This window comes from Salmo salar, chromosome ssa20 (assembly GCF_905237065.1).
Source record: "Salmo salar chromosome ssa20, Ssal_v3.1, whole genome shotgun sequence".
Classification (NCBI taxonomy): domain Eukaryota; kingdom Metazoa; phylum Chordata; class Actinopteri; order Salmoniformes; family Salmonidae; genus Salmo; species Salmo salar.
In genome coordinates, this window is record NC_059461.1 from 79,985,416 (window position 1) to 79,997,509 (window position 12,094).

General features: G+C 47.6%; 1 protein-coding gene across 2 annotated transcripts in view; it reads left to right on the forward strand.

The window, feature by feature from the left end:
• The window catches only part of cwf19l2 (CWF19 like cell cycle control factor 2), a 44,149-nt gene that overhangs the window by 4,096 nt on the left and 27,959 nt on the right, over positions 1-12,094 (forward strand). Inside the window, exons 4-11 of one of the 2 annotated variants that reach the window (XM_045703991.1) lie at positions 2,737-2,862; positions 4,274-4,393; positions 4,536-4,629; positions 5,822-5,937; positions 6,629-7,166; positions 7,243-7,468; positions 8,924-9,032; positions 11,039-11,128. In XM_045703991.1, the coding sequence (XP_045559947.1) occupies positions 2,737-2,862; positions 4,274-4,393; positions 4,536-4,629; positions 5,822-5,937; positions 6,629-7,166; positions 7,243-7,468; positions 8,924-9,032; positions 11,039-11,128 (1,419 nt within the window). The remainder of the gene's footprint in view (positions 1-2,736; positions 2,863-4,273; positions 4,394-4,535; positions 4,630-5,821; positions 5,938-6,628; positions 7,167-7,242; positions 7,469-8,923; positions 9,033-11,038; positions 11,129-12,094) is intronic. The other variant, XM_045703992.1, reaches the window with a different exon arrangement.

Below are 12,094 nucleotides of genomic sequence, written 5' to 3' on the forward strand. Positions count from 1 at the left end.
TGTTAAACTCTTACACTTACCCAGAAAGACTCACAGCTGTAATCACTGCCAAAGGTGCTTCTTTTTTTTATTATTATTATTATTATTTAATTTCGTGGTATCCAATTGTCCCATCACTGCAACTCCCTTACGGACTCGGGAGAGGCGAAGGTCTAGAGTCGTGCCTCCTCTGAAACACAACCCAACCAAGCCGCACTGCTTCTTGACACAATGCCCACTTAACCCGGAAGCCAGCCGCACCAATGTATCGGAGGAAACACTGTACACCTGGCGATTATGTCAGCGTGCTTTGCGCCCGGCCTCCACAGGAGTTGCTAGAGTGTGACAGGACAAGAACATCCCTGCCGCCCAAACCCTCTCCTAACCCGGACAATTGTGCGCCACCCCATGCGTCTCCTAGTTTGCAGCCCGGCTGAGACGGAGCCTGGACTCAAATCACTCGGGAGGCTGCCTAAGGTGCTTCTACAAAGTATTGATTCTAGGGTGTGAATACTTATGTAAATTATATTTTTTCTTTATTTAATTTTCAATACATTGGTAAACATGTTTTTGTAAGGCTTGAATCTAGGCCCCACGCTCTTCTCAATTTACATCAACAACATAGCTCAGACAGTAGGAAGCTCTCTCATCCATTTATATACAGATGATACAGTCTTATACTCAGCTGGCCCCTCCCCAGATTTTGTGTTAAATGCTCTACAAGAAAGCTTTCTTAGTGTCCAACAAGCTTTCTCTAACCTTGTTCTGAACACCTCCAAAACAAAGGTCATGTGGTTTGGTAAGAAGAATGCCCTTCTCCCCAGAGGTGTGATTACTACCTCTGAGGGTTTAGAGCTTGAGGTAGTCACCTCATACAAGTACTTGGGAGTATGGCTAGACGGTACACTGTCTTTCTCTCAGCACATATCAAAGCTGCAGGCTAAAGTTAAATATAGACTTGGTTTCCTCTATCGTAATCGCTCCTCTTTCACCCCAGCTGCCAAACCTACCCTGATTCAGATGACCATCCTACCCATGCTAAATTACAGAGACATCATTTATAGATCGGCAGGTAATGGTGCTCTAGAGCGGCTAGATGTTTTTTACCATTCGGCCATCAGCTTTGCCACAATTGCTCCTTAAAAGGACACCTCACTGCACTCCTCTGTAAACTGGTCATCTCTGTATACCCGTTGCAAGACCCACTGTTGATGCTTGTTTATAAAACCCTCTTAGGCCTCAGGCCTCACTCCAACCCTATCTGAGATATCTACTGCAGCCCACATTCTCCACATATACAACACCTGTTCTGCCAGTCACATTCTGTTAAAGGTCCCCAAAGCGCACACATCTCTGGGTCGCTCCCCTTTTCATTTCACTGCAGCTAGCGACTGGAACGAGCTGCAACAAACACTCAAACTGGACAGTTTTATCTCCATCTTTTCATTCAAAGACTCAATCATGGACACTCATTGACAGTTGTGGCTGCTTTGTGTGATGTATTGTTGTCTCTACCTTCAAAAAATCGAATCCAAGTTTATTTGTCACGTGTGCTGAGTACAACCTATCAGTGAAATGCTTACTTACAGGCTCTAACCAATAGTGCAAAAAAGGTATTAGGTGAAATGGATAGACGGGTTATATACAGTATCGAGGCTATAAAAGTAGCGAGGCTACATACAGACACCGGTTAGTCAGGCTGATTGAGGTAGTATGTACATGTAGATAAGGTTAAAGTGACTATGCATATATGGTGAACAGAGAGTAGCAGTAGCGTAAAAGAGGGGTTGGCGGGTGGCGGGACACAATGCAGATAGCCCGGTTAGCCAATGTGCGGGGGCACTGGTTGGTCAGCCCAATTTGAGGGAGTATGTACATGAATGTATAGTTAAAGTGACTATGCATATATGATCAACAGAGTAGCAGCAGCGTAAAAGAGGGGTTGGGGGGGGCACACAATGCAAATACTCCGGGTAGCCATTTGATTACCTGTTCAGGAGTCGTATGGCTTGGGGATAAAAACTGTTGAGAAGCCGTTTTGTCCTAGACTTGGTACCGCTTGCTGTGCGGTAGCAGAGAGAACAGTCTATGACTAGGGTGGCTGGGGTCTTTGACAATTTTTATGGCCTTCTGACACCGCCTGGTGTAGAGGTCCTGGATGGCAGGCAGCTTTTCACCAGTGATGTACTGGGCCGTACGCACTACCCTCTGTAGTGCCTTGGGGTTAGAGGCCGAGCAATTGTCGTACCAGGCAGTGATACAACCAATCAGGATGCTCTCGATGTCGATTCTTGCCCCTTGTGCTGTTATCTGTGCCCAATAATGTTTGTACCATGTTTTGTGCTGCTACCATGTTGTTGCTACCATGTTGTGTTGTCACCATGCTGTGTTGTCATGTTGCTGCCTTGCTATGTTGTCTTAGGTCTCGCTTTATGTAGTGTTGTCTCGTTGTGATGAGTGTTTTTGTCCTATATTCATATTGCATTTATTTTTAATCCCCGTCCCCGCAGGAGGCCTTATGCCTTTTGGTAGGCCGTCATTGTAATTAAGAACAAATTCTTAACTGACTTTCCCAGTTAAATAAAGGTTCAATAAAAAAAATACATTATATTGTGTGTAGATGGGTGGGGGAAGAGAGAGAGAACGATTTAATCCATTTTGAATTCGTGCTCTAACAGTGAAATGTGGAATAAGTCGGTGTATGAATACTTGCTGTAAGCACTGTATTTATTTTTGCCCTCTTTTCTGGCTCTCCAGGGGACAGGAGATGAGTGGGTTGAGGCCCAGCCCCAGACAGAGGCCTCGGGTAAAGCCTGGAAGATTCCTGCCAAGTCTGAGGCCAAGCCCACAGACAACAGCCCTACCCCACCCGAGAACAACCAGGTAACACCCCCGTCCATCCCCCTCCACAGCACCGGTAAACCCTAAGACAGAGATCATCAACTGAATAGATTCAGCCGTGGGTAAAAAAAAATGATTGAGCAGATGATCAATGGGTCAGAACATAAATAAAAAATAATTAGTGGACTGCTAATTGACTGATATAATATTTAATTAAAACATAATAATTTCAAGCCTTGCTTACATTTGTAAACAGTTACTCATAGACTTGTCATTGTGCTAACACTAGCATTTGCTCGCAAAACTACCTCCTAACTTCCTTCATAGTGGACACAGAGACATATAAATGGTATCCAGGAGTTCATCTGACTGGGGAACTAAATAAAGGGCATCATTGTCAGAATCCCGCATTATCCCTTTAACCATTCCTGGGTGCTTTTTGATGTGTGTTTTGGGGTTGTTGTCCTGCTGGAAGACCCATGAACTTCAACAGAGACACAGTTTTTGGACACTGGGTTGAATATTGGACTACAAAACACCTGATAATCTTCTGATTTCATGATGCCTCCCCCACGGCACGATCAAACCTCCCCCACGGCACGATCAAACCTCCCCCACGGCACGATCACGCCTCCCCCACGGCACGATCACGCCTCCCCCACGGCACGATCACGCCTCCCCCACGGCACGATCACGCCTCCCCCACGGCACGATCACGCCTCCCCCACGGCACGATCAAGCCTCCTAATCTTTCATTGATGCCCGAAGAGAACAAGTAGCTTGGCAAGTAGTCAAGAGGGGGTTTGAGCTGGAGGCTGCTCTTGGTTTTTATAGTGGTGTGGCTTTATTGAGCTCTATGGTCTAGAAAGTTTGTGTGTATATATCTGTGTATTTGTATAAAAGGTGCAGTGAAATGCTTATTGTGTGTGTTTCTTGGAGAAGGGATCAATAGAGCCCCACTCTGAATGAGGTCTGATCGATGCACAGTCTGTGTCAGCAACAATTAATAACCAGGCTTTTCTAACAAGGTGGTGTTGATGAGTAAGGCGGGGTGGTCCGGAGCGTTTTACTAATGCTGTCACACACAGTCGCACACCTAACCTCATTAGATTTACCCCCACTGTGTGTGTTTTTGTCTGCCTGTGTGTGTGTGTGTATAACGGCCTGCTCAGTGAGAGATTTCCCAGGTTGCTTTTTTGGGGGAGATACTTTTAGGATCCTATAATATGGCTTGACCGTTGTTTTAGCGTTGATGGTTGTTTTTGTGTTGAGGGTTATGAACCCATGTACCGTTTACATTAACCTACATGTACATAATGATTTGATGTTCTATATTGATTTCTTTATTGATTGGTTTGCTGTTATTGTCAGGCAATTATTGTCCGGTTTCATAACATGATTCATGTGTGTTGTCCGTTCCTCTCTCTCTATCCCTGTCGCCATCATCTGCTAGAGAGATGAGTGGATGACCTTCGACTTCTTGACAATGAGAACAACGTCAACAGCAGAGAAGAGGGCTGAGAAAGAAAGGCTGAAAGAGGAAGAGAAACAAAAGGCTCGGGTCATCGAGCAGGTGTGTACTCACTATATTTAAATGAAGGTTGATTGAAGTCCATTGCCTCACCTCATCTGTTGGTTACCTGGGCAACCAAAAGTGCCAAACTGAGCAGGAACAAGGGGCTTGACAATTACTGTGTGTGTGTGGGGTGCCATAGGCTGGTCTGCACAAGCTGGAGTTGAACCCGTTCTGGAAGGATGGGGGGAGTGGCCTGCCCCCAGAAGAGAAGGCCAGTAATGTGCTTATAAAAGGTAAATGAAACCCCTTATACAACTTCATACTCTTATCAACCTTTTCTACTCTCATACTTGTACCTGAAGTATAATCATCAAACCCATGTACACAACTCTCTATATCAGCCCAGTCTTTGGTCAACCCCCTCCCCTCCCCCTGTCTGGGGTAGGAATCCCCCTCCCCTCCCCCTGTCTGGGGTAGGAATCCCCCTCCCCTCCCCCTGTCTGGGGTAGGAATCCCCCTCCCCTTCCCCTGTCTGGGGTAGGAATCCCCCTCCCCCTGTCTGGGGTAGGAATCCCCCCCTCCCTCCCCTGTCTGGGGTAGGAATCCCCCCCCCTGTCTGGGCTAGGAATCCCCCCCCCCTGTCTGGGCGGAGTGGAGGCAGACTGAGGGTGGAGGCAGGCTGAGGGTGGAGGCAAGCAGAAAGGGTTTGCTGGAGGCAGGGAGTATTGAGAGACATGAGAGAAGAACATTTTAAAAACGAAGAGGTACAGAGAGAGGTGCTTGGTTCTGTTAAGCTGACTGTGTCATCTCCACTCAGGAGGGTGCACTCTGTCATCTCCACTCAGGAGGGTGCACTCTGCCATCTCCTGAGTAAGCTACACTTTAACAGAGTGGCAGAATAAGCAGATTTAAAACACTCATACAGTGATGCACACTGTTACTTATGTATGCAAACCAAACTCCTAAATACAGACATTGACAGTACACACACTCTTTTCTCTCTCTAAGCTGTGTGTCAGAAAGGAATGTTGTTTTCCTCATCCCTGGTTTGACTAAGAGGGTAATGAAGAGGTGTGTGTGTGTGTGTGTGTGTGGGGGGGTTAAACCTCACTTTTAACTTGGGCTTTTGACACACGTGCACACACACGGTGTGAGAGAAAAGAGATTGAGAAATATTGAGGGAGAGAAGGGGATGACTTCTCTGGGGAAGGCAGATGTGAAATGTTCCCATTCTCTGTGCTGTGTTCTGGAGAAGAGGGTGAAGCCTAGCTGTTCTCTTGGGAAGTTGAATATAATGTTCTGTTCTCACTGAAAAAACACTGATTTCCCACAGGTAAAATGTTAACTCTAGTTATTCCCCTCCTATCTCTGGTCTTTGTCCACCTCTCGCTCACTCTCTCCTTTGCCATCTCCTCCTTCCCTCCCTTCTTACTGCCTTACCCTGTCTCTCCTCACCATCTCTCCCTCGTCCCCCTCTGTCTGTAGCTGCAACTGTAGATGATGGAGGACTAGGTTGGCTCAGGAAGTCTTACCAGAGGATGAGAGAGCAGGCGGAGCGAGAGCAACGCAGTCTGGAGGTCATAGTGGCAGAGCGATATGGGGTGAGAGTGCACATGCAGGCAGGCAGACGTAATCCATACAAAAACACCCGTATAAACAGATCACTATGTAAACATTCTTACATGTACACCAATTCTACAACGTGCATCCTTCCATACCCTACTACCGACGCCCTTCCTACTACCGACGCCCTTCCTACTACCGACGCCCTTCCTACTACCGACGCCCTTCCTACTACCGACGCCCTTCCTACTACCGACGCCCTTCCTACTACCGACGCCCTTCCTACTACCGACGCCCTTCCTACTACCGACGCCCTTCCTACTACCGACGGCCTTCCTACTACCGACGCCCTTCCTACTACCGACGCCCTTCCTACTACCGACGCCCTTCCTACTACCGACGGCCTTCCTACTACCGACGCCCTTCCTACTACCGACGCCCTTCCTACTACCGACGCCCTTCCTACTCCCGACGCCCTTCCTACTACCGACGCCCTTCCTACTACCGACGCCCTTCCTACTACCGACGCCCTTCCTACTACCGACGCCCTTCCTACTGTCAGACTCGCTCCCTGATTAATTCCTTCTATTCAGTGTCGGCACTCCGTCTGTCAAAAGTTAGAAAACTCATAATAAACTGCAACTTAGGTACATTGAAATGCACCATGGGAACATCATATCACACCGCTCACCTGTGTGTATGTTTTATGTTTGTGTTTCTCACATGCAGTCCATGGAGAAGTTTCAGAAGAGGATGGATGAGGCTGAGATTGCTGTGTATGGCTACAAGAGAGGAGAGGGGGAAGGAAGAGGGAGAGGAGAGGAAGAGGGGAGAGACCGAGAAAGATGGAGGAGAGGACAGGAAGATAATATGTGGAGGAAAGGAGAAGTGGGGATGGATAGAGAGAAGTGGAGGAGACCAGAGAAGGGTAGGGACTTACCTGGAGAGAAAGAGAGGGGTGGAGAAAGAGAGAGGGAAAGAGATCGTCACCGAGACAGAGATCGGGATAGGAACAGAGATGGAGACGCAAACAGAGAGAGGGATGGCGGTAGACCTAGTGACCGGGATAGAGAGAGGGCTGGAGGCAGAGAGAGGGATGGAGGTAGACCTAGTGACAGGGATAGAGAGAGGGCTGGAGGCAGAGAGCGGGACAGACCCAGAGAGAGGGGTGGGGATGAGAGCCTTGGCTCTGGGCTTGGCCAGATTCGGCCTCCCCTCTCCCTCTTAGCTCTGAAAAGTCGCTTCCTCAAGCCTGCTGATGATGATGGTGAGTTGAGTGTAGTACCTCGTTCCACACTCATATATATATACACACACACTCTACTGATACGTTTCTTTTCTAGGAGTGTCATCCTCTGCTCCGGCCCGAGCTTCCATGGGTTTCCTGAAACCTAGGTCTGATGAGGAGTCAGATCGGAAGAGCAGCGGTCCGGCCTGGAGCAACAGCAGCTCCAGACAGAGATCTGCTTCAGGAAAATCAGAGCAGGATAAAGAGAGGGAGTCTGGGAAAACCATGTCCACTCCTGACCAGGGTCATAGCAGCAACAGGCCTGCAGTGACATCATCCAGGTCAGAGGTCAAATACACAGTCGCCATAGCACTGTTCAGCAATTAATGTTGTCTTCCTCTCTCCCCTATACTAATCACTCATCTAACATGCTTGGATATGTAAGCAAGAGTTCCAACAGGATTCACAGACATGCATGTTGGTGACAAGGGCAGGTTAATATGCATGTTGGGTGACAAGGGCAGGTTAATATGCATGCTGGGTGACAAGGGCAGGTTAATATGCATGTTGGGTGACAAGGGCAGGTTAATATGCATGTTGGGTGACAAGGGCAGGTTAATATGCATGCTGGGTGACAAGGGCAGGTTAATATGCATGCTGGGTGACAAGGGCAGGTTAATATGCATGTTGGGTGACAAGGGCAGGTTAATATGCATGTTGGGTGACAAGGGCAGGTTAATATGCATGCTGGGTGACAAGGGCAGGTTAATATGTTGGAGCAGTACTAGAGATCTTTAGTTATCGGCTAGACTGAACATGTAGAAGCATTCTTTCAATCCCCAAAAGATTGTCTGAACCTGAAGTCATTTATTCTCTGTAAGACTAAGATAGTATGTTTCTACACACACACTGTCCTTGACCGTGTTCCTGTCTACTGATGGAGAAAACCTTCCCATCGCTTCATCCTAACTTTAAAATGACCTCGCACGATTCTCTCCTCCACTTGACCTTCTTTTTTTTTGTTTTGTTTACACGCAATCATTCCCTCCATTCATCAGACAGTCTGCACAGTGACTGTTTACCCATTCAGCAGTTATCACTTCACTCACCATAGAATTCACTGAATTAACCAATGTTCTCTCCTTCATATTTACTCTCTTGTTCTTTTTCTCGCCCTCACCCCCTCTCTCCCCATTCCTCTTACTCTTTCTTTCCATCACCTTACTCTTTCTCTCCGTGCTTTTTGCTCTAATGCTCCCCCTTCTCTCTCTATCATTAGCTAAGTCATTAAGTTAAACCAGCACCCAGAAGCCCTTTAAACCTTTGCAGCGTGAAATTAAGGTGCCATTTTAGAAGGGAAGGTAATCTGTGAGAGAGAAACAGTCTGGAGGAAACGAGACAGAAGAAGACTGTTTCTGAGACAAGATGGCCATCAGAAAGAACATGGCAGAAAGAGAGCGAGGGGGGAGGGAGAGGTGGTTAGAAAGGGATGGATGGAGGGTGAAAGAGAGCAGGGAAATAGACTGGAAAGAGAGCAACGGGTGGAGAGGGAGAGAGTGAGCGAGCCATCAGGGGAGAAGAGAGCAGAACAAGCTGTTGATTTGTACGCGGTTGAGTGCTGGGACAGCTATAATGTCCTGATGGATCGGTGTGTCTTTTCCCATGCTGCCAAGACTACATTTAGTAGAACCTCTTGGACATCTCTCTAACACACACAGGTCTCTGATGTTTACTATGTGTACCCCTTGTTGTCTTTGCTTCATTTAACTTCTCCCCTGTGTCTTCACATCTGACAGCAGTAGTGACAGTTTGAGTGAAGAGGAGGAAGAGGTACCGATCCTCACAGATGAAGAGATGAACAAACTGGGGGCCAGGCTGGTGAAGGCAGAGATTATGGGTAACACGGTGAGGTCATCCACATGATCGCTGTGTTGCATCTCCTCATCCTACCTTGTCACACACAAAAAATACACAGATAATTACCCATTCTAAACGCGTTCCAGACACCCCTGCCCATAGGCCCTTCCCCTAGCATATCAGGTCCCTCGGCTCTCTCGCTCTCCTTGATCAAAGCAAACGATTAATTCTATAGCAGTCACTCTGTCCACTCAACCCCCATCCATCTCTATGTCAATCGATAAGGTTTTACTGGCCTCAGTACTATATACGACAGTTTGACTGGCCTCAGTACTATATACGACAGTTTGACTGGCCTCAGTACTATATACGACAGTTTGACTGGCCTCAGTACTATATACGACAGTTTGACTGGCCTCAGTACTATATACGACAGTTTGACTGGCATCAGTACTATATACGACAGTTTGACTGGCCTCAGTACTATATACGACAGTTTGACTGGCCTCAGTACTCTGTACGACAGTTTGACTGGCCTCAGTACTCTGTACGACAGTTTGGCTGGCCTCAGTACTCTGTACGACAGTTTGGCTGGCCTCAGTACTCTGTACGACAGTTTGGCTGGCCTCAGTACTCTGTGCGACAGTTTGGCTGGCCTCAGTACTCTGTGCGACAGTTTGACTGGCCTCAGTACTCTGTGCGACAGTTTGACTGGCCTCAGTACTATGTGCGACAGTTTGACTGGCCTCAGTACTATGTGCGACAGTTTGACTGGCCTCAGTACTATGTGCGACAGTTTGACTGGCCTCAGTACTATGTGCGACAGTTTGACTGGCCTCAGTACTATGTGCGACAGTTTGACTGGCCTCAGTACTCTGTGCGACAGTTTGGCTGGCCTCAGTACTCTGTGCGACAGTTTGGCTGGCCTCAGTACTCTGTGCGACAGTTTGGCTGGCCTCAGTACTCTGTGCGACAGTTTGGCTGGCCTCAGTACTCTGTGCGACAGTTTGGCTGGCCTCAGTACTCTGTGCGACAGTTTGGCTGGCCTCAGTACTCTGTGCGACAGTTTGGCTGGCCTCAGTACTCTGTGCGACCGTTTGGCTGGCCTCAGTACTCTGTGCGACCGTTTGGCTGGCCTCAGTACTCTGTGCGACCGTTTGGCTGGCCTCAGTACTCTGTGCGACCGTTTGGCTGGCCTCAGTACTCTGTGCGACCGTTTGGCTGGCCTCAGTACTCTGTGCGACCGTTTGGCTGGCATCAGTACTCTGTACGACAGTTTGGCTGGCCTCAGTACTCTGTGCGACCGTTTGGCTGGCATCAGTACTCTGTACGACAGTTTGGCTGGCCTCAGTACTCTGTGCGACCGTTTGGCTGGCATCAGTACTCTGTGCGACCGTTTGGCTGGCATCAGTACTCTGTGCGACCGTTTGACTGGCTCTTGATTACTCTATAGCAGACCACTAGGTTCCCCTGGTTTGATAGACACTGGGATGATGTGTGTTTGTTAATTGCCTTGTGTACGCTACAGAATAACACCATGGTCATCTGTCGCTAGAGACAGGCTTCAGAGGACTGAGTGTGGATGTGGCCACTACTTATCTGTATCCCCATCACAATGTCTGCTCTGATAGTGTCCAGTCACAGCCAGCTTCTCTTAGCTGTCAAGGGCCTGGTAGAGATGGGCCAGGCACAAACTAGTACACACACACTCAGTGGCTTCCTCTGCTACTTTTCCACGTTGTCCACATCCCTGTCATGAGACAGAGGGTTAGAATGTGGTGGTGGTGAGAACATCTCTTATTCAGTAGGCTGTAATGTTTAGACTCATGGGAAGGGCAGCCGCGGTGAAGGACACCAGACTTCTATGTTGTGTTCAGCCTCTTGTAATGGTGGAATACAATCAGGAGAGGTTGTTAAATGTCATTATGTGTGTTATGGATGGAGAAACAGCACTCTGTGTACGAGAAATCCACACATGCAACATCTGACATCATTAGTGTGGGTGGGGTGCAGTCAAGAAACATGTGAAGTTTTTAAATGTGTGTCACCTTTAGGCTCTGATGGAGAAACTGAAGACCCAGCTGGAATCAGCCCGTAAAGCCAAGGAGAATCGTGCCGCACAGCAACCTGGGAAATCAGACAGGGTGAGTGGAGGTGTAAAGGGAGGGACAGGCGTTACCCCTCGGGGAGCCAAGAGGATAAGGTAGTAAGTAGCCTACTGTATATATGTGCTACTCTTGTGGAGATGACCACTAGCACATTAGAACAGACTAAATCACTGTCAGCTGACTGACTGAGTGCTCAGTAGGTACAAGCCTGCAGGCTGATTGACTGCTTTAGCCCTGTCTGCCTGCCTTCCTTTCTCTCTGAATACCTACTGTCTGAATGCCTGTATAGAAGTTTATTTTCTCTCCGGTTCGCAGTAAGTGTTGTCTTTGACAATAACCCATATTCTCACTCCTTCAGATTTATGTTCTCTAGTATTCTACAGTATCTCCACTCCCAACACATCTACCCCCATCAGATTTACAGTTGAAGTTTACATACACCTTAGCCAAATACATTTAAACTCAGTTTTTCACAATTCCTGACATTTAGTCCTAGTAAAAATTCCCTGTCTTAGGTCAGTTAGGATCACCACTTTATTTTAAGAATGTGAAATGTCAGAATAATAGTAGAGAGAGTGATTTATTTCAGCTTTTATTTATTTCATCACCTTCCCAGTGGGTCAGAAGTTTACATACACTCAATTTGTATTTGGTAGCATTGCCTTTAAATTGTTTAACTTGGGTCAAACGTTTCGGGTAGCCTTCCACATGCTTCCCACAATAAGTTTGGTGAATTTTGGCCCATTTCTCCTGACAGAGCTGGTGGAACTGAGTTAGGTTTGTAGGGCTCCTTGCTCGCACACGCATTTTCAGTCCTGCCCACACATTTTCTATAGGTTTGAGGTCAGGGCTTTGTGATGGCCACTCCAATACCTTGACTTTGTTGTCCTTAAGCCTTTTTGCTGCAACTTTGGAAGTATGCTTGGAGTCATTGTCCGTTGTGGAAGACGCATTTGCGACCAAGCTTTAACTTCCTGACTGATGTCTTGAGATGTTGCTTCA